This window comes from Anopheles gambiae, chromosome 3 (assembly GCF_943734735.2).
Source record: "Anopheles gambiae chromosome 3, idAnoGambNW_F1_1, whole genome shotgun sequence".
Lineage (NCBI taxonomy): Eukaryota > Metazoa > Arthropoda > Insecta > Diptera > Culicidae > Anopheles > Anopheles gambiae.
Window position 1 is genome coordinate 27,085,443 of NC_064602.1, and position 22,147 is coordinate 27,107,589.

At 46.1% G+C, this 22,147-nt stretch overlaps 3 protein-coding genes across 4 annotated transcripts; 2 read left to right on the forward strand and 1 right to left on the reverse strand.

The window, feature by feature from the left end:
• The first annotated feature begins 8,161 nt into the window (after positions 1-8,161).
• LOC3291909 (uncharacterized) lies at positions 8,162-9,853 on the forward strand. Its single transcript, XM_061657252.1, has 2 exons — positions 8,162-8,733; positions 8,805-9,853. The coding sequence occupies exons 1-2, from the start codon at positions 8,339-8,341 to the stop codon at positions 9,607-9,609; spliced, it is 1,200 nt and encodes a 399-aa protein (XP_061513236.1). The 5' UTR covers positions 8,162-8,338; the 3' UTR covers positions 9,610-9,853.
• Positions 9,819-12,203, reverse strand: LOC1280098 (mediator of RNA polymerase II transcription subunit 17). Its single transcript, XM_319901.4, has 3 exons — positions 12,002-12,203; positions 10,152-11,919; positions 9,819-10,072 (listed from the first exon to the last, which is right to left on the reverse strand). Exons 1-3 carry the CDS (start codon positions 12,088-12,090, stop codon positions 9,992-9,994), a joined length of 1,938 nt encoding a protein of 645 aa, XP_319901.2. The 5' UTR covers positions 12,091-12,203; the 3' UTR covers positions 9,819-9,991.
• A 1,615-nt stretch (positions 12,204-13,818) lies between these two features.
• LOC1280099 (RNA-binding protein Rsf1) lies at positions 13,819-20,865 on the forward strand. Of its 2 annotated transcripts, XM_061653652.1 has the most exons (3): positions 13,819-14,413; positions 17,887-18,272; positions 18,474-20,865. In XM_061653652.1, the coding sequence occupies exon 3, from the start codon at positions 18,580-18,582 to the stop codon at positions 19,252-19,254; it is 675 nt and encodes a 224-aa protein (XP_061509636.1). In that variant the 5' UTR covers positions 13,819-14,413; positions 17,887-18,272; positions 18,474-18,579; the 3' UTR covers positions 19,255-20,865. The 2 variants fall into 2 exon arrangements, with proteins under 2 accessions (XP_061509636.1, XP_061509637.1); XM_061653653.1 differs by lacking the exon at positions 17,887-18,272.
• The last annotated feature ends 1,282 nt before the right edge of the window (positions 20,866-22,147 follow it).

Here is a 22,147-nt window from a genome sequence, read left to right on the forward strand (position 1 = left end):
ATAAATGTCCTTTCAAAGGGAAAGAAAAAAGAAGAAGGGAATGGTGTGTTTGTGTGTGTATCAGAGGGTTGGAAGCAAAACCCCTCCCGCCCATACCAAGGCACTATCAAGCCAAACAATCGCACATCGAGGACGACAATAGATCGTCGTCCGGAAAACGGAACGAAGCTCTGTCTGATACTGATGCTACTGCTGCTGCTGCTGCTGCTGCTGCATCTCCTACTGCTGGAAAAGCGGTGGAAAACGAGCCGGAACAATAGCAGAAGCCCCTGCCCCGGAAGCAAACTCTCCGGGCCGCTTCCAATGTGTCGATTGTTGATTTTTATGATATTTTTATAACATCTCCTCCTGCTCCTCTTTCTCCTCGCCCCGGGACTGTTTCCTGCTTGCGCGTTCCCTCGGCACAACTGGATGGAAAAGCTATCTGTGCTAATCAAAGGTTCTATCGATAGAAGAAAGCAACACAAAAAAACACACACACAAAAAAGGAAAGTTGGACCCCCAACCCCGGTGAGGCAGAAGAACCAATTTTCATTTCGGTACACCTACCGTGCGTCCCTACCGTCCTGTTTTGTGTCCCCGTGTCTCGTGTGCTCCCTCCTCCGGAGAGAAAAGCAAAGTCTGTGGCCAAACAGACGCACACTGGTCCTCACACTCGTCATTCGGAAAATGGGAACGACAAACTTTTCACTGCCGGCATTTGTACGGCTGCACGGCACTAAAGGCAAAAGACCGTTTTCTTTCCCACACCGTACCCTCCCTCTCCCCCCTGCTCCCCCTTCCCCTAAGAGAAAAACTCACAATTCGGAAGACACACACACAGAAGGCGACCAAAGCTGGCAGCAAATCAATTGGAATATTTTAGTGGCGACGCGCTTTTTTATTTATGATTTGTTTATTTAATTTGTAGCTTCCGGATTGCGTTGTTTTTTTTTCTGCCTTTTTGACTGACTTCTTTCTTGCTCTTTCCACTTGCCTGCTCATTCCCGTTCCCGGAAATCGTTCTCGGTGCGTTTCGGTGCGCAAAAGAAAAGCAAAACGTGACGGCAGCGCCGTATTGATTTGTTTTTAATTTCCCGCCACTGCACAGTGGGCAACGGCCATACAAACGCCGGGATGAAAATCAATTCCTCGTGCTATTGCAGTTTTTCTTCATTTAATACAATTTTTCTTACTATACAGGGTAGTCCTACACTAAAATCGTCAAGACAGCGAATAAAACTTAATAATTATCGCTCACAACATTGCATTCTTGCGTATCAGTTAACAGCATCAACAGTAAGTGTTAGGAATTAAAACGACGGTGCAATAAGTTTCTGACTGAACATGAATTTTTAAAGTATTACGCACTAAAAAAGTTGTGTTTTTAATGGTTTGTTTGGAAAAGAGCTGATTCCTATCTTACGATCTTTTTTAAACTGTTTTTCCTCTCTTCAGCTTTGTTTTCTGCCTGTTTGTTTCAAATGCCCGTTTATGACAGGTAGTTGGATACTGGTGGTTAATGGCTCATACAACAACACGTCAAAATCGCTCGCGCTATTTTCAAGAAAAAGTTTAATAATTTTCGGGGTCGCAGATGGTCGCAGCTAATTTCAACGTCAAAACGTAGGAAAAATGTTGATCTTTCCTATGATATACGACACACGAGTGAAATCAAGTCGAATCATAAAAAAATTCACTCTCCAAAATGAAAATATCCAAAAATTCGGCAGTGATGTTTGGTTTTCAATCATTAACGAACTTTAACAACAAGTTTTTGCAAAATATTTAGACATTACATCAAAGTATGACAAAAAACCTTTCCAATGACACATTAATTATCAAAATCTAACCATCATATACTAAAATATGATGGTTTATGTTCGGTCGAAAAATAGCTCAAATTTGGGACAAAAAACACAAAGTTTACACTTTGATGGCCTATATCTCAGTAAGTTTAAGATAAAAACGTGAAATATTTTGGTTTCAACTAAGTTTAAGTATCTATTTTAAGAAAATGATTATGGTGTTAACCTGCGATGAAGTTGGTTTTTCGATTTTTATACAGGCGTTTGCCCAATGTGCACTGGTCCTCCCTCCCTCGGCCGTCGGAAAATATTGGCGTGAAGGGAAAGTTTTATGAATCATTAAGCGAAGCTAAGCATCAACAGAAAACATCAGCAAAACACACACACAGACACACCCAAACGTGTCGCTGTAGATTTATCTTATCGGACCAAATTATACTGAAAGCGTGCGTTCGTTAGCGACGCCAACTTCAGTACGCTACGCGCCTGTTATGCGCCAATGGGCATGATTTTTAGTTGCGTTTTTGGTGTTTGCCTTCGGGTAGGTAGTAATTTTCTACGGAAGCAATTTGAGAAAGGTAAAATGTATCGCAATTGCAGGTGAAGCGAATAATTGTAGACTCAATTTGGTTGGCGTTTGTTGGAATGTTTTCAGGAAAATGTTGGCTAACGCTTTGTTAGATAGTTACTTAGTTACTGACGCTTGACCAATCAGATTTAATTGTAAATTGCAGCGCTAGCAATTTATTTGCTCAACAGGTATTTTTGTGCACCCGATTCATTCACTGTAACTTGTTGGTGTTGGGCATTTCTCAGAAAGTAACTTAAAACAGCACCGGAAGTCTCTCTCTATCTGGTCTGCTTACTATAGAGTACGTCAACGAGGCATGGCTCGGTCAATTCTTCAGGATGCTCGGTCCCTGGCTGTGGCCTCGCATGTATGTAAACACCCAATTTACAACAGGTCTCGCTTCACCTGATCCAGCCATTGAGTTCCAGCTGTGCTCCTCTGCGCCTTATGGCTACACCTTCTTGGAGGGGAATGAGTCCAGCATCCTCATGACATGCCCCAGCCATCGTATCCTGCCAGCTTTCGCCACCGTCAGGATGCTCGGTTCGCCGTACATCTCATCAAGCTCGTGGTTCATCCCTCTCCTCCAGCTCCATACTCGAACACACCGCCAAAGATGATCCGGAGGATGCGTCACTCAAATACGCCCAGAGCGTTTGCATCCTCCGCTCGGATTGTCCAGGACTCGTGTCCACCGGTCGGTGAAGCCCATAGTATGCACGATTCCCCTGAACAATGCATCTCCGGATTTCGCTGTTGATGTCGTCCGAAGTAACGATCATCCCGAAATAGCAAAACTCCTTTGCTACCTCGATCGCCGTCAACTAATACACTGCTTCCCAGATGGTCTGAGTCTCCGGCAAGCAGCTACTTCGTCTGCATCGCATTGATTCTCAATCCAATTCTTGCTGCTTCGCGTTTGAGTCTAGTGTACGTCTCACACACCTTCACTGTTCCAGAGACCGGTAGAGGTTCGTGCTACAGATGTTGTTGTCTAGCCCCGCGCTTCAAATCACACCTTCCAGGACGATCGCAACGGAGTGCATTAAGTATCGGATATAAAATAAACATCTTCTGTTTCTTGATTTAACGTCCTACGCGGACATGCCGGCTTGTAAAGGCTTTCGGTTTGTTAGAGTCCGGTGTATTTTTTTAATGTATCCATTTCACTAGTTTGGATTCTGAATTGATACGACAAAAATTAAATAACGGTTTATTTCAAAATAATATGCTTGCCCATAGTTAGCTCATACTTTTTTCACCGGGCTCATGCTAATACGCCAAAGATAGAGATACAGGCGGTCCCCGAGATACACGGTACCTCTTATACGCGGATTCGGAGATACGCGGTTTTCTAAATTTGACAATTCTTTGAGCAAATTGTACTGATTTGACACATCAATTGCAAATTGCCAAATAATTTCCGTTTTGATCGAATGTTAAAAACTATTTCAAAAGGTTTAAAACAGTTATATTCAGTCAGAATCATATCAAATAATTCATAAAGTGACTAAAACCACCCCCTACCTGCAAAATTACACGAAAATTTGTGATATTTTAGCTGGAAATCACGAGATTCGACTTACGCGGAAATTCGAGATACGCGGTATTTTGCGGCCGTTTTCGGTCCCCATTAACCGTGTATCTCGGGGACCGCCTGTATTTGGGATACATTGTTTTTACCTTACTTAAAATTTGATTGGATTTTTATGAAATAGGCTGTCATTTGCAAAGCAATAGCTTTATACAATAGAATTTTATCTCATTTTATGAATCTAAACTTATACAAATTAACACCATTTCATTTACCACTTTGCTCCCATAGTGCGAAAGTGACAGTTTGCGAGCACGTTTGACAGTTGCGATCAGTGTGGCCAGATTATTTTGGCGGTTTTCGGTAGGCGCATCAAATTTTATCGGTAGTTTTCGGTAGGTTAAAACTCGAAACTTAACTCGAGTTGAAAGAAGTGAAAGCTAAAGAAGTGTCAAGCGTGATGGGGGGGGGGGGGGGGGGGGGTACCAATGCGCAAAATTAAAGTTCCATTTCAAAAGAATATGCATCCTTTACTTAGGATATGGATTAGATTTGGTTCAGCGGTTACACAAATGAAGGTCTTTCTGAAGTGTTGATCTGAAAATGGTACTAGGAATTCTAAACCAAAGAATAACTAAGATGCTCATTCTTTTTTCTCAGTGGTGGCAAGTTCTTTTTCATGGGGCTCCACGCGACCGTTTAGGGCAACTGCAGTGCTCCATTGGATACGATTTTATCGTACGTGCTGTAATTTGATTTTCGCTGGATTATTTAGATTGATTTGATTGTTTGGCTGAGTTTCATCGTTCAATGATATCAAAAAATTGAGATTTTTTCCTTCAAACCCAAATATATATATACATCGGTATTTCTGGTCACTTTGCCCACAGGGCAAGGCGAGCTTTTGGCGACCACCGTCGCAAAACCGTCGCAAAACGTCAAAACCGGCGTCGCATGTACTGCAAACCGACGTCGCCAGCGAGCGAAACTCGCAACGATTTCGAGGCGCTGGCGACGGTCGTTTGTGACGTTTTGCGACGGTTGTTGACCTTTCGAGCGAGCTTTTGCCCTGCGGACCAGTGTGGCCAGATTATATTGGCAGATTTCGGCAGGAGCACTGTTCAGAACGCAACAATTTAAATTTAATCAATTATTTTAATGATTATCCTGCTAGCAAAGAGAATGAAAAAGTGTGCGACTTTCAGTCGAGGGGCATGAAGAAGCAGGGGGAGACGGTTGGAAATACACGGAATTACGCAGAGCCGCGAGCGTGTTTTGGTTTCCACACAGTTTTTGCACTCACACAATTACACATGTGTAAATGTGTGCGTTCACTTTCAGCCTGCGCGCTCAGTTTGGTTTTCTCGCAGCGGCATAGTGGTCTCGCTCACACTAGTGCAGCTTGTTCGGGAAGAAACGGAAAGGAAGGGGTATGAGGAAAATACAATGAAACAGCGCGAGCGAGCGTTCTTTTCAGTGAGAGCGCCTGGTGTATTTTAAAGGCATGCAAGAGAGCGCCGGTCTGGTGGTACAGTCGTCAACTCGAACGACTTAATAACATGCCCGTCGTAGGTTCAAGCCCCGAATAGACCGACCCCCCATAGGTAGGACTGATTATCCTGCTATGGTACACTGGTGGACATAAAAATAAGAAAAAAAATTGTGTGTTTTTTTTTGCATTCACTAGGTGTGTCATCGCCAACAGTTGGAGGCGTACTGAATTTGCAATAGCCGATTTTTGCCTTTTATACTCTCATTTTTGGTGCGCTACTTATCTGAGTTTTGACTGCCGGCAGCGTTTTGCGGCAGTATAAAAGGAGAGCCAAACCGTGTCGCGCTTCATTCTTCCATCAGAGGTCAAGGTGAAAGGTTGCTATTTAAAAATTCCACAAAATCATCATGGGTCGCGGAAAGCACTGCACACCAGAGGAGCGAAAACACATTCAGGGGCTATATCGTGAGAACGTGCCGATCAAGACAATCTGCAAGGCGTTCGGCCGTTCGCGGACGTTTGTGGACAACGCCATTCGTAGCGAGGCTACTGGTAAATCCACAGGACGTCCGCGAAAAACAACGGCCGACGTTGACGCGCAGATTGTTGAGATGATCAGGGCGGATCCTTTCAAAACTTGCGCTCGTATCAAGCAGGAGCTGAGTTTGCAAGTTTCGGCGAAAACGGTGTCTCGCCGTTTACACGCCGCTGGGTTCTGTGCCCAGAGACCGCGGAAGGTTCGTAAGCTGCTGCCGCACCACGTAGAAGCGCGCATTCGGTTTGCCGAAAAACATTTAGCTGCATCCATCTTTTGGTGGAGCAAAATCATTTTTTCGGATGAGTTCGGAATCAATCTGGATGGTTCGGACGGCATTAAATACGTCTGGCGCCTTCCTAATCAGGCGTATCATCCGAAAAATACGATAAAAATCCGAAGTCACGGAGGCGGCCACGTAATGGTGTGGGGTTGCTTCTCTTGGCACGGCCCGGGTCCTTTGTTCCGTATCAACGGGACACTGAACTCGGAAGGGTATAGAAATATACTTAGTCGTAAGATGTTGCCATACGCCCGACAAAAATTCGGAGACGAAGAGCATTACATCTTTCAGCATGATAACGACTCTAAGCACACATCGCGAACAGTTAAATGTTATTTGGCAAACCAGGATGTGCAAGTTCTACCGTGGCCTGCGTTGAGTCCTGACCTAAGCCCGATTGAAAATCTGTGGTCAACTCTCAAGCGTCAGCTTAAGAACCAGCCTGCACGTTCAGCCGATGATCTATGGACACGCTGCGAGGTTATGTGGGAACGCATACCCAGAAGCGAATGCCGTAAGCTCATCGGCGATATGGCCAAACGCTGTAAGGAAGTGATAGCGAATAACGGTCACCACATTGACCGTTAGAATGTGTTTTCGCTCTGTGGAACACCGCAACACCTCCTCCCAACAACCACTTAAACAGTCCTTTTCAGGGCTACCAAATATTTCTGACAAGAACTATGTCTTTCGGTCACAGAAAAAAGTTCCTATTTTTATGTCCAATTTGAAAATGAAATCTAAAAATTTCATTCTCTTTGTCTGTCGGGTAAGCTTTAACCGTCGACAGCGAGATTCAAATTCAAATTTAACCCTACCCGCAAATTTCCGTTAAATGCCTTCTAATCGCCTTGTAATCGCCGGCGAATTGAAGGCGATCAGCAGTGCATTTAGCAGTAATTAAATGCCTTTGAAATATGTCAATGAAAAAATTCGATTTTAATTTCAAATTTGAAATTGCAACTGTTAAAAGAAAACCTTACAAGCGTCTTCAGCATTGCACTGTTGTAGTGTTTCCAGATATGAGGGTGAGATTCGATAGCACGATTTCCTTGTTATGTTCTCTTGCGTTAAGCTCTGAGCTATATCACTTTATTAAAGATGGTCTGCATTGTTCGATTGTTAAAGACCAACCCGTTGAAAGGTATTAATATATCAAACTCATTTCGATAACTCTAATAAAAGGAGAAATGAGATACATATTTCCCCCATCCTGATAATCAAGGGTGAAGATCGAGTAATTATTATGTTGTTTGAAAAGGTATTATTTTTATTTTGCTTCACATAAATTTTGTTTGTATTAATTATAGCAAAAAAAATATTAATTTAAAAAGAAATAAACAAAGAAAAAATCACAAAAATCAGGATTTGAACACACGCTTTCTCAGTTTGGAACCAAAAGCGTTGTCACTGCTCTATTTGGCAGTTACATTGGTGAGGGTGCCAAACCAGTATATAAACAAGCTGAGAAGGCGGCAAGCTATCTGTTCTCGTTGAATCAAAAAGTTGAAAGATTTCGAAGAGAACCCGTTACAGCCGTGAAAGTTTCGGTTGAAATCTTTATTCGCCTTCTAAGGCGACTAAGGCCTTAAATGCCTTCTGAATGCCTTCAAAGCCGTTTAATGCTGGTAGGGAAATGACTTTCTTTGACGAGAAATTTTCGGAATCCACGCAACTGACATTTTCTACTTATTATGAACATTAAATTTTAACGGATAAAAAGTGCCAGGCAAACAAACTTGCATCAGCGCGTTAAGTAACAAATGTGGTTAACAATCCTTGAAATAGCATCCCAAGCGCCACAGATTAAGCTTAAACGACAAATATAACAAAATAACAAACAAATATCTGTGATTTTCGGTAGGATAAATGGAAAATCGGTAGTTTTAGGGCGGTCATCTGTGCATCGGTAGGCATATAAAAAATCGGTAGGAATACAGATAAATCGGTATTTCTGGTCACTCTGTTTCCATCGAAAAGCTTTGTTTACGTTTTTTCGCGTGCACACGATACAACAAATCCATCCCCAGTTTTCTGTACGTTTTCCCTTATTTTATTCCATCCGAAGCACATGCCGTTTATCGTCTGAAACACCGACCTCGTCAATCACAACCACCACAGTGTTGCTGTACAAAAATGTTAGAAGAGATGCGGTACATAAAGCTGCCGGCGAAAACGTACCGCACGATAGCGAACACAAACAAGCTGCACTTCAGCCTGGACGGGCTGGGGGCCCCGAAGCGCCACTTTGTGAAGGTGAACGTGGCGGAGTTTGTGAGCGAAATCAAGAAGCGCCCGATCCTGTACAACACCACCCACCAGGACTATCGGCGCATCAGCCTGCGGAACGACGCCTGGATCGAGGTGGCGCTGGCCATGAACCTGTCCGAGCAGGAGTGCAAGAAGCGGTGGCGCAGCATGCGCGACGCATTCATCAAAACGGTGCGCAACAAGAACGAGACGGAGCGGAAGGCGTGGATACACTACCGGCTGCTGGAGTTTATGCTGCCGTACCTGTCCTCCAGGAAGGAGTGAGTAGAAGGGGGGGTGGTGCGATTTTGCGAAACGGTATTATTACAGTCATGTTTGTCCCCCTTTGCAGAGACTTTGAGGCGAGCAACGAGTGCAGTCAGTGTATAGAGAATGACGAGGAAATCGATTACCTTGAGGTCGACAGTGACGACGAGCTGTTCGATGGAACGATCGCCGTCTCGTACGTAACGCACGACGGGAAGGAGGTGTTCCAAGTAATGCACGCACCCATCAAGCAGGAAATGCCCGTTGAGGACGAAACGATGCAGCAAGACACGGAAGAAGAGATTGAGGATGGCAATGAGGAGGAGGAGGAAGAGCAGGAGCAGCTGCAACCACTGCCGTACAGTCCACTGCCCGGCCCGGAGTATCTGCTCGCGACCACCACGGACGACGAAGCCGAGCAAGACGAAGTGGAGCTGTACGAAGAGCAACAGCCACAGCACAACGATTACCCGCTCGAGTGGCACACGGAGCACCTGGAAAGCGACGGGCGAGAAATGGACGACGATGCGGAGCTGAACGAATCTCTACCAAGCAAGCGTTTGAAGACCGAACTTCCCTCGGCGTCGGTTTCGATCGCTTCATCGTCCTCTCCCTCCCCGGTAACGGTGCAGCAGGAAGCAACTGTTCCACCTTTAGCACAGCAACAACCATCGCCGCCACCGCCACCGCCTCCACCGGTCCAGCAGGAGGAAAGCAAAGAGTCCGACGCACGGTTAGGCATTACCGATCCGGACGAGCGGTTTCTACTGTCCTGTGCACCGATCCTGCGAAGGCTACCGAACAAGAAGAACCTGCTGGCGCGGTTACGAATACAGCAGCTGCTGTTCGAGCTCGAGTACGACGAGAAGTACTGCTACGAGGGTACGTAAATGGCGGGGGTTTGGGGTTTAGCGCTGTGGTGGAAGAGAGACGTCCCTTCCAATTTCACCTTCAAGGCTGATAGGTTTGTGCACACACACACACACATTCGAAGGATATTTTGTAAAATAAATTATTAAACTTAGAACTACATATATGAGACGCTCTTGCTAATTTCAGTTGGTAGTTCACACCAATTTGATTCAATATTTTCTGAATATATGTTCTTAAATTACTGTTTTTTTTATTATTTAAGTTGTTTTTTATGTTTAAATTGAATCGAAATGACAAATTTACGCGTTCAGTAGAGCTCGAATACGATAGTGATGGAAGAATGTGTTAATGAATGAAGTGATTGATGATACCGTTGTTGACACGTTCCGATGCGGATCCCTACGACTGGCTGGTGAGACTTGCCATCAGGAACTCCATTTTATTGTGGAAATTCTTGCCCTCCATCTTATCAAACCGGACCTGCGAATAAAAAAATCACGAAATGCATTCAATAACATACACTTTCAAACCCCCAAAATTGCGCATTCCCCAACCGCACCTCCTTAAAATGTCCACCCAAATGCTCCCAGTGGCGGCCCTGCACCAACGAACCGGGGAAAAAGTCCTTCGCCGGGCTCTGGGCAATAAACACCTTCACGTCGATCTGCGAATCGCACCGCACCTGTACCGCAATCAGCCGATCACTGTTCGGCGACGCCAGCACGCACGAGCTCGCATTGCCGAGCGGTTCCACCGACCCAATGCCCAGATGGCTGCTGCTGGACAGTATCTGCCACGCCATGCATTTGGCCAGATTCTGCAAACACACGATCTGGTGCTGGCTAATCTGGCAGAGGATCAGATCGCGCAGCTCCTGCGGCTCGTACGACATGTGCATGATGCGCCCGTCGCGACAGATACACTTCAGCGAGCGCTCCTTCACGTGGATTACGAGCGAGGTGCGCAGGTTCGCATCGTACCCGTGCGAGGTGATGTTAATCTTGACGCACGACATCGTCGGACTGTTCATCGCGTTCCAGTGCGAGGTAATCATCGGGTCCTTCACGTCCCGCGCCACCGTATCGAGCACGTACTGCGTGCGGCGGCGCGTGAAAATGTGCTGCGCCTGGGCAATGATCTGCTCGAGCAGCGTTTGCGATTTCGTCATCTCGAGCAGCTCGTGCCGATCGTACGCCGAGGGCCCGGCCAGCATACGCTTCTTGCTCGGGCCCAGCGGCCCGCTGGCCGGGTGCGGGAACGGGTGGTGCGTGTTTTTGTGGTGAAACTCGCGCAGCAGCTGGTGCAAACTGTGCTCCAGCACGTGGTCGTGATCTTTGATCGGTTCCGAGCTGTTGTTCGAATCGGAGGACGTCGAGTGGCACAGGCTGATGATGAGCTGGATGCCCGGGAGCAGCGTCGCCCGGATCTGGTTGCCCACGACGACGTGCGGGATCGGTGCCTGCAGCTGGACCGCTTCCCGGGCCAGCTGGTTGAACAGCTCCTTGCAGAACAGCACGTTCTGGGCGTACTCGAGCGTCTGCTGCCAGGCGCCGGCCTGCGGTACCAGCTGCGTCGAGCCCATCATGTTGACCGTGGCGGTGCAGAGATCTTCCTGGTCCTTCTGCGTGATGACCTTGATGAACGCCACACCCTGCAGCTCGGTCGGCACGTTCACGCGCAGCGCCGAGTTGATCTTCGGGCAGGCGACCGTCCCGGCGGCCCCCGACCCGGACGGGCTGGCCGGCGGCGAACCGGACTCTTCATCCTCCGCCTTCGTCACCTCGAACATGCCCGGGTGCATAAACTTCGAGCCAGCCGTCCGGTAGCTCAAATCTCCGATGATAGTGTTGGAAACCTTCTTCAGCCTCCAGTTGCGCCGCAACCGCAGCAGCTCGATGTGAAAATCGGTCGAGTTGGAGCGGCTTACACCCTGGTCGCTCTGGACCGCTTTCAGCCGCTCCACCCCACTTTGCAGTATGTTGGCCGCACTGGCCAGCGCTTTCTTGCGTGCGTACACCAGTACCATCTGCTTCACTTCCGGCGGTTCTTGCGGAATCGGATCCAGCACCATGTAGCGCTTTTCCTTGGCAATGTTTAGTACGTCCGACAGTACGCACACTTCCGTCAGCGCTTCCTTCAGCTTGTTGCGTACCGAGTCCCAGGGCCACAGGCTCGACTGGAACTGTTCCTTCGGGTCTTTCGATTCTTCCTCCTTCTTTTCATCCTCCTTTTTGATTGATTGCTGCAGCAGATCGATATCGCTGGAGGTTTTGCTGAAGTCGATCTTGGTGGCACACTTTGCCAGATGTTCCGAGAGGGTCGGCGGACTACGTAGAGGAGTGGGGAAATGAGAAGCACGGTAATACGAGCGCGGGTTGTGTGTGGATTGGTCGCCGCACGTCTACTTACAGCTGGTAAATCTCTGTACCATCGTAGGCTATCTCCTGTATTTGATTTTCTATCGGTGCCTCGACACTTATATTCGCCGAGAGCGACATTTTGAAGCTGAAATGTTAGTAATTTTCCCCTTAAATTGATTCTAATTGTTTCCGGACTGTCCTCGTACACAAAATGCAAGCTATTTTGTTTTGCGGTTTTTGACAGCACCAACTCTACACAAAATGGAATTGACAGTTCACGCGTTTAGGAGAAGTAAGCAATTTTTTGAAAAGTAGCTCAGTTCTTCTAGTAAATTCCGTTGATGTTTTCAAATTGAATTCATCTTGACGAATTTCCTTGCCTTTTAAACAAAGGTAATTGGCATACCAATAAATAATAAATAACCGTACGTATGCGTGAGGTACAGATTGCCAGTAGCCGACCCATCGAACTTCTGGATAAAAAGTATATGGAGTTGAGGGTACGATTATATATTACCAGTACTCACATACGCCCCTGAGACATGGACACTGTCCAACGCTGACGAAACCCTCTTAGCCTCGGTCGAGAAGAAGATGCACAGAAGGATCCTTGGCCTCGTATGTGTGGAAGGACAATGGAGGAAACGTTATATCGACGAGCTATACGAGATGAACGGCGACCTAACCGTCGTAAAACGTATCATGCTCTCCAGGCTCCAGTGAGCTGACCATTTTTTACGGATGGAAACGGACGAACCAGCCTGTAAAGCATTTTAAGACAGTCCACAAGGACAGAGGAGGTGTGGTAGACCCAAATTAAGATGGCAGGATGGTTTGGAGGCGTTCGCCATAAGGGCCGTGTCTGTGCTCGATAGCATACGATTTTATCGCACGTACTCTCAAACGTTTTTTCGATTCATACTGCTAGTATTTGAATGATTTTAATAGTTTAATAATCATAAAAAAGTAATTTCAGTTTGTTGCTTCAAAACCTGATTGGTGCTACAAACAATTAGTTTGACAAATAAAATTGGATGCGGCGTCCGACGAAGTAAAAAATTTGATTCCGTTGAACGACGAAATCGAACGTCCGCCGTTATCTGTCAAATCCCATATAAAATTTTGACTGGCCTTCCGATAAAATCGTATCCGATGAAGCACAGACACGGGCTTAAGGCTGGGATAATGAATTGGCAGACGAAGGCGCGAGACGTGAGCGGTTTCGGACACTCCTGAGGCAGGCCAAGGCTGCATAGCAGTTGTAGCGCCGGATAAGTATGTAAGTAAATAATTGCCGTGTAGGGATCGAGAGCAGGAAGGAAAATAAATATATATCATAGATTCGAATAGTGCAAGTAACAACCATTTCATGATGATCAGATAATCAGATAATCAGATAGGAACATACAAATATAAGTTTATTAAGTAGAAGATGAAAACAGTTACGATAGAATAGCGATTAACGAAAAGTATCGGCGCATTCAAAATAAAAATCAAGTTAATCGCAGAGAGAGTGAGATAGCGAGATGCGATACATCCGTTCGTACGGAAGTGTCAAAATAGGAGGCTTTTCGAGGAGAGGAAGAAAATCGTCAGTCTTGTAATTGATCTTAGCAAGGATGGATACAACTACTAGATTGGACAAAATAAAAAGCTGTTATTAATAAAAGTAATATTTCGGAAATCACCACATGCCGCACAATTAAATTGTTTATCACGTCACAATTAAGTTAAATATTTGCAACCGGTGCTCAACAAATTTTGCTCAGTTTTGATACGCTCGGCAAGGTGCAACGTGTAGCGTGCACTTCAGCAGATTAGACAGCTCCGTCGCTGTGTAGAGTTGCTGTTGAAGCGACGCCCTTGACAGTGTAGACTTTCCTTCTCACTTGCCAAACAAGAGGGCAAGCGTTCGGTCGACGTTCAGAAGTGCTCCGTTCGTTTCAAGTGAAAAAGTGCATTGAAAACCATTTGCCATCGAGTAAAAGCAGTGAATACTCTCAAAATCCACCTCGAAACGTTTTAAAACCAGTTCGTGCTGTACCGCAGCTCACACCGACCCTGCTCAGTGTGCTAAAATTTGAAGCAGAGAAAAGTGAACACTCACGGGTAGCCCAAAGCAAAGCATCGCCATCTTTTTTTTCACACACTTTGTGGTGGTGGTGGTGCGCATTATCGATTTTTCACCACACATCGGATCAGCACGAAAAGGAAAAAGAACCCACCCGCACAGCGGGGGTTATTGAACGAACAATAGAACAAACTGTTTTGTCCGGAACTGTCCGGAACTCATCGCACCTGCCGCCCAGACTCCGTTTCTTCTTCGGCCGCTTCCGACGACATCGAACGTATTGCTCCGCTGCGCTCCACCTACACACATCCACCCTTCTACGCGCGCCATTAAGCCGTGCCCCGTGCGCCCGCCCGCTCGTCGACGATAATCGCCCAACCTACGACGACGGTAACCATTTCCACCACCACAAAAAAAACGCAAAATCTAGTTTTTCTCTTCGTTCGAAACGCCCAGCCAAAAAAATACCACCCGAACACCAGAAAACTACTATCCTCTGTATGATTTTGTCCGTTCCCGTCCGTTCCTCGATTAAAAGCGCTCTAACGACAGGAGAAAAGACGAACGAACAGGCCAAATGCAACCTACCTCTCCTCCGTGTCCCGATTGGCAATCACCACCTCGCCCTCCCATACTCACACCCACTGCGCGTGCTTGCTGTAACGATATTGAATTTTTGGGGAGAAAAATATTGATTCGATAATACCCCGAAAGCGCTGCCCAAGGACGAAGGGAAAATTATTTTTCAAATGACAATTCCTGAAATGGAACATTTTTGGTTAGATTTTTGTATCATTCGGTCGCAGCTGCTGAGTTGACGTGACTTAGCAGCAACACTCTACCGGGTGTTGGTTCTTAAAATAACGGTCTTTCGTGGTGTGTATGTGTGCTCACTCGCCCCCGGGTCACACATGCAATTTTTCATAACGCCTCCCGCGAGGGCTTAGGCCTGACACTCCCCCCTCCACCCATTGCTTCAATCTATTTTTTACCCCCTTTGCTGCTAATGCGTTTTGCAGCGCATTTGCGGCGAAAATCTGTGTGAGATTTGTGCGCAAGCGCCGCACGCCACACACCACTATCACAAACGACCTCCTTCCTACCCCTTTCGCCCCTAACTATTCGAACACAGCTCGTGATGAGGAAGTTCGTGCGGCGAATGAAATAATATTCGGTCTTTTCCCTTTTTTGCTTGGTTTTTCTCATTGCATTTCCATTGCATTTAATTTCCTTTCGTTCCTTTTTGGTTCGTCTATTCGCTTTACCTATTGCGTGTGATAAACTGGTCTGTCTGACCGGTTTCCTTCCTGTGTACAACATTTGGAGAGTTGTTTAATGGTTGGCATCTGCCACCAGAAGCTTTCCAACCAGGTCTCGGGCTGTGCGCTCTGATGACCAGAGCAAGAAATCTATTTTCGAACGTGTACGTCTCCCTGCCCTGCCTACTATGTGTTACTTTGGCGCAGTTTCGACACAGATGATTGAACACTGTTCGTTTACAGCGCACTACCTTTACTGGCACTTCTTCAAGCATTTGACTCCCGTTGGAAAGCAACAAGCTACGAAACCATTCGGGAAAAATCTTCTCTGGAATATACAGCATCCTAAAACTGATTGGAGAATTCTTCGAACCACTAGAACGATACCCACGAAAGAGCATGCCTTGACTGTGTGCGTGGTAGACACGTGATAAACTTCAAGTGAATAGCCAAAAAGAAAAAAAAAACAAACCACCGCCTGCTTGTCTGCTGTCCTATCGTTTTATCGTTTTTTTACGGCGCTATACCCTCCGAGTGTTGCTATACCGCTTCTCTTCAATGCTTCCTTTCTCCTGCTGAATGGGCACTGCAAAGACACTTCCCAGCTGTAAGCGAAGAGATTAAAATGCGTAATTGTTCCCGCTGCTACTACTATTACTACTACTGTTTTGGGCAGTCGTGCCGACCCCTGGACTTACTTCTTATACTACTATACTACGATTTTTTGGTAGCTTTCCTTCGCTTCCGCCACATCTCCCTCCAGAGCACATTCGACAAGAGATCCTACCATCCTACCGTCGTGCGCGTGTGTGTGTGTGTGACCGTCTCTTCTACATCGCATCTAACTTTCGTTCGTTCCGTTTCGTTACCGTTTATGCATCGAGTATAGTTTTGTTTTGCGTTTAATTTACCCGTGACCCGCAAACGACGAACCCCCCGACGTTCGATAAGGATGACATGAGGCCCCCGCCAGAACGACGACATATTAAAACACAACGTTCCAATCCTCTGACCGTCAAACTCAACAACAATGCATGGTGTTGGAGAACGAGCAAGCCGCTTGTGCACAATTAGAACCGCGTTCCTCCTATCTTCCTCGTAGAATGCAAGTCAACAAACACTCACTCACACACAAACACAAAACGACGATGCAACCAAACGCCAAAAAAAAAAAAACAACAACAACTGCCCACCGCTCATATTCATCCATCACTGCGCCGAGTACCGAGAAATCGAAATACACCCAGTTCAGTTTGTTGCAGTTTAGTTCTGGACGAACATTTCAAGCAAACAATCTCCAAATATTGCGCGCCATGCTCCAAACACCATTGCATTATCCTTCTGATGATGCAATGAAAATTCTCTTCAGAAAAACAGATTCCGACAAAAGCTTGACCAAACTGGCCTTCTGGTTGGCGCAGATGTTCCTGCTGTTGTGCTTATCTCGCTCCTGGAACCGTGTACAAATACCGCGCTCGCGCATAATTCTTCATTTATGGTCTCAACAGCACACAATCGCATTGCTCTCGCCCAACCAACAATCCGTTTTTTATCCGCGTGATCGGCTGCTTGCTTTCTGTAACGATAAAAAAGACCCCCCTTGGAGAAGATGCTACAACAACAGGAGTACTGCGCACCTACGATAACGCCTACAAGCGCGCTCTATCCGACTCTCTCTCAATCTCTCTCTCTTTCTCTTCTACCACCGCATAATCTTCAGTTTTCGTTCGACGTATTGGTTTATCTACGCAAATTATACTACAGCGCTTGCACCATGAAACTCATCACGAAACTTCCATCTTCTGTGATTTCTACGTTCTACGTCCTCTAGATAGTGTTTGCGTTCCTATCCTTAAACACGGAAAAGCTTATCATCATGTATCATTATTCGTTATCTATCCCTGTAAAGCACATCATTTTAATCTATTCAGAAGACGTGTTACCGTTCGCATGTTAATAGACAGAGAGATTCCATTTGTAAGATTTGCGTTTGAAGAAAAATTCCAATTTTTGTTTGAGTAGTTTATCGTTTATCTGTGTCGATATGTTTTCCATTAAATTTTGCAAAAAAGTGTCATTAAAAAAGAATGCACCAGGTCATTTAAAAATAGCCGTAATATCGTATGGTATATGGTAACTCTGTGTGCTGCATGCTTGATAATAAGACCTATTATCTGTATGAGAAGAGATTTGATAAGAGTTATAGATAGCGTCAAATTGGAATGTACTCAGTGCCTAGCTTTTTCGTAACGCTCCCTTCATAATTTGCAATGCATTTGTAACTTCCCTACATTACTTTTGATCCCTCGTTTATCTCAACTGATCTGTAAACATTACCTTTGCCGTTCAGAATTGGCGTGATACGAATTGATGTCGAAATCCGCAACCTGCTCGTCTTTTATCACACGTATTGACATTGCTTTTAAACCTAGAAAATTGAACTCTAAAAGCTACCCGCCCAATATACCCAACCAACAATCAAATCTAAAACCAAACAAACAAACAAACAAACAAAAATCTCATCATCTCTACCACTACTACCTTAGCCATTGTCTTACAAGTAATCTATTTCGCTACGAACCACTATTCTGATCAATTTCACAGTCAAACACGTCGACGAACTACTACTGCGCTACTACTACTACTTCCTACCACACGCAAAGTGCAGGGCGCTGTGCATTTGCATCGACGCGCAGTTGGCAGTGTGACCTCAACCTGTCCCTCTGTGCCCTCCCTGTGCGCGTGTGCGCTACGACGTTCTTCGAAGGAAGAAAGGAAGAGAGAGAGAGAGCGAGTGCTCTAGAGCAAGTAGTTAACGGCGCTATCTTCTGCGACAGCTTCTTCGAGCAACAGCAACAGTTGCATCGTCGACAAAGAGAGAGATAGAGAGAGAGGCAGATAAGAGAGCGTGCGATACGGAACACTCCTCACAGTCCTCATCGTCCTCGTCAACGCATCTTCCAGAGCCATCGTCTGCGATCCTGTAGCGTGTAAGCAAACCTTACTAGCGACTTACAAAGCTCTTATCCTCTACACCTAGTAGACGATACGTATTGTCTGTGTGTCTCTGTTTTGGGAGGGGTGGGAATTACTGAGTCAGAGAGAAGGCGAAATTTTGGGCGAAGCATAGGGAACTGTCTAACAAACCAAACCAAACAAAAACCACACACTGTTTGATTTGATTTAAACAGCGTTCAGCGACGAACCCCGGTACACACGCGAGCACAAGCAGCAGCGGATAGCGGAAGGCGAGAGCAGCAACCCTCTTCCCCGTAAAAACAGCAAGGGCAAATAACGATGGGCGATTCGAAGGGCACGCGCGTCTACGTCGGCAACCTGACCGATAAAGTGAAGAAGGAGGATCTCGAGGGCGAATTCACCAAGTACGGTAAATTGAACTCTGTCTGGGTAGCTTTCAATCCACCAGGTTTCGCGTTCATTGAGTTCGAAAACAAGGAGGAGGCGGAAACGGCCTGCGACAATCTGAACGGCCAGGACATACTCGGCTCGAAGCTGCGCGTCGAAATCTCGAAGGGCCGGCGCAACCCGCGCGGCGCTTCGCGTGGCTTCCGCGGGCCGCCGGGCCGCAACGGGGGCAGCGGTGGCGGCAGTATCGGTGGCAGTGGCGGTGGCAGTAGCTTCCGGAATGGGTCGCGCGGTGGCTTCCGGGACGGTGGCGGCTCGAGCTACCGGAGCGGCAGTAGTGGCGGCGGCGGTAGCAGCTTCCGTGGCGGGAGCCGTAGCTCCGGCCGGTTTGACGGCGGGTACGGTAGCAGTGGCGGCGGTGGTGGACGCTCGAGCGGTTACAGTCGGGATGGGGGCCGCGACGGTGGCTACGGCAGCAGTGGCGGCAGCTTCGGAGGCGGTGGCGGTTATGGTGGTGGTCGTAGCAGTGGCGGCGGCGGCGGTGGTGGTGGCGGTGGCGGACGTTTCCGTTCACGGTCGCCGGTTGGTGGTCGTGGTCGGTATTAAGGCGGAACCGGACCGACGACCGGCGGTTGGGCGCTTGGTGGTTCAAAGTTCTCCCTTAAAACTGTTTGCCAGCCACAGGCTCATGTGTGTGTGTGTGGAAGACAAGAAAAGGCCAATGATGATGAACTAAAGAGAAATAACTTCAATTAGCATTTAAGCCAAACTAATGGAACTGTTGTGTATATGGTTTGACAAGTGGCATCACAAAGGCCACACACAAATGAGAGCCTACCCCACAGTAGCACGACCCTATTCTAGATATATATGTGGATCTTTGGTTGTATGTTTTAAGTTCAAACTAAAAAGGGGTATGCGAAGGATAGCAGTAGAAGCCAAACTATGCGATGATTCAGTTTCGAAAGGAGATTAAGGATTTTAAAAGTGACAATTTTAGCTACAAACGAAGCGCTACACCAGCAGATCTTTAGATATTATTTGTAAAGCCAAGCGTTCAGAAGTGAACGGAAATAGCCTGACCGGCATGCTCTACTACAAACACCAGTATCTATTCCTCTTCGCCCCACATGTCTCGACGAAGCCATTTAGGCAATGAGTCTGTGTTTAGTGAACCTACCCCAATTAACAAAGTGTCTCGAAGCTGGGAGGCAATGAACAAGCCACAGAACGTGCGAAGCGAATATATATTAGCAATGTAAGCAACTTTCATTTTTGTAAACATTTGTCATAAGCGCCACAAAATGTGAACTACACACACCCATCGTATGGACAACAAATACTGTTGTACTCTCCTCCCCCATTTGTAATTACAATTATCGGACTCATACTCTGAATTATATAGAATGAAATTATCCTTACGCACTAGGAAAAGGTGTGAAACCTACGTTTACTAATTGGCTCGAATGTTTAGACCACTTGTTTTAGTCGAATTACGTTCAATTGATGTGTATCCCACAGGGTGTGTAGATCATCGTCACGAGGAGTTTGTTCCTTAGTCAATCCTTCGCCAGAGCAATAGGATATTCTCCTGAAAAATATAGATTGGCATGTGTGTTTTATTGTGAAGAAGCAAATGTAACACACCGTTTGGCTATGGCAGTCACAAAATCCGATTAAAGGAAGGGGAAAAAAGTAAAGCAATAGCAAAACAGCAGTAAAGTGTGGTGCGTGTGTGTATATTCGCATCGATAATCTTATAACAGTTTTAGGTTAAATTATTTATGTTGTGTGATCTAAATCTCCCATCCCCTACTCATCACCACTCGTTGCGGGTGGTGCGCACTCGAGGAGAGTTTTCTTGCTGCCAGCTGGATCTCAATACAAAAAGAGAGGAAGAAAGTGCTGATAAAACCACCGCCTCCGACACGTGTAATGTGAAAGAGCGATAGTTTGAGGGAAATAAGTAGGAAAATTGTCCTCGTTTCACAAACTCTTGCGTACAACGGTCGTACAAAGCAGAAGACGAAGAAGAAGGAGGTGAAATGGTGTTACACACAGTGGCTTCCCCTCTTGCACTAGTTGTGGACAAAAAAAACAGATAATCTCTCGTACTTTTTAGTGCATCATCCACACTTCCTGAGTAAAAACAAAAATGCAACAAAAATTTATGAAAAAAAGATAAATAAAAACATAATACCTAGAAATAGAATAGAATCTGCTGATTGGTGACCTTACTTTTATACAGGAATAACAATGGAAACGAAAGAAATGTGGCAATTTGAGAAATAGGAGCCAATCATGGATTATGTGACGTTAAAAAGGACATCTTTAGACACAAATCATCAAACCGGGAAGTAATCGATGTTCAAGAAACCTCCCCAGAAACGGACAATGATGTCACGAATTCATTGCGTAGAATCTCTGAAATTAAATTTTAACTGAAACACGAACAATGAAGAGATTTTGAGCTTAATTTAACGTTTTTTTTTATTAAATTTACAACGCCCTCTCTCTAGAAAACTAATCCTTCACTCTAGAAAACGTCACGATTCGCTTCCCTAAAAGCGTTACGTAATTTATGGATGGTCCTATTACCCAAATAAAAACGTTCCAAATATGGTATGAATAAGGGGTTTGACACCGCTGGATTCTATTTTCGAACCAGCCGCTGTCGCCGCCGCCGCAGTTGGTCGTTTCGGTTGACCTCATTTGAACCTTCCTTTACAACGGCGAGCCACAGCGACGACGCTGAGCGCAACCACACACACCTGTGAAAAGGAGAAGGACATCATATTTACATTCCGCTTTGGGGTTTTCCTTCGCCGTAGACGTTTTGTTTGTGGACTCGCGTTTGTGTGCGCATGGCGCAGGCGGGAAACATTAATAAAGGTATGCCTTTCATTAATGACGACCCGGGACGACGATGGCAGAGGCCCATCCGAGCGTGTGCCGTGTAGACAACACGTTGTGGTGCGACGTTTGCAACTGAATTTCCACTTCCGAAAATTGTGTTTTGCAGGGAATTAAAAGCAGTTTTGTGTAAGTATTAAAATGCTTTATATTGTTTGCCATACACTGTTTCAGGGTTTTGTGGGCCCGGGTGTAATTTGTTTTGTAGCGTACTGTACTGGCGGGCACAACTGCAACAGACAGCGATGACGTGATCCAAACGCTTGCTGTGGTTTTCAACCCATCCCCCCATGCACCCCAACTTCGTTCACGAAACACACACACACATACATACACATATGTGCTCTCCTCTCTTTTGTTTTTCGCTTCGCTCTGTTTTTCTAAACCCCAACAAAACTCCCATACACACAACATGCCGTGTCTCGCCGTGGCTTAAGCCCCCGAGCAGTGGAGGGTTGAAAACAAAAAGCCTCCCCTTTGACTGGAAAAAAGAGAGAAAGAGAGAAAGAGAGCGGGAGCACGGAGAGCACACGAACGACGCTCATCATCCCCTTCCTAGAAGCCGTGTAAGCCGTGGGTCCGTGTG

What these genes read in the sequence shown, in the direction of transcription:
- LOC1280098 (XM_319901.4), bottom strand. Translation starts at nt 12,090, where the DNA reads ATGTCGCTCTCGGCGAATATAAGTGTCGAGGCACCGATAGAAAATCAA. An exon ending in GGTACAGAGATTTACCAGCT is followed by an intron (nt 11,920 to 12,001) that starts GTAAGTAGACGT and finishes TCCTCTACGTAG; the next exon opens with TCCGCCGACCCTCTCGGAAC. An exon ending in TGGGTGGACATTTTAAGGAG is followed by an intron (nt 10,073 to 10,151) that starts GTGCGGTTGGGG and finishes TTTTATTCGCAG; the next exon opens with GTCCGGTTTGATAAGATGGA.
- LOC3291909 (XM_061657252.1), top strand. Translation starts at nt 8,339, where the DNA reads ATGTTAGAAGAGATGCGGTACATAAAGCTGCCGGCGAAAACGTACCGC. An exon ending in TACCTGTCCTCCAGGAAGGA is followed by an intron (nt 8,734 to 8,804) that starts GTGAGTAGAAGG and finishes CCCCCTTTGCAG; the next exon opens with AGACTTTGAGGCGAGCAACG.
- LOC1280099 (XM_061653652.1), top strand. Translation starts at nt 18,580, where the DNA reads ATGGGCGATTCGAAGGGCACGCGCGTCTACGTCGGCAACCTGACCGAT.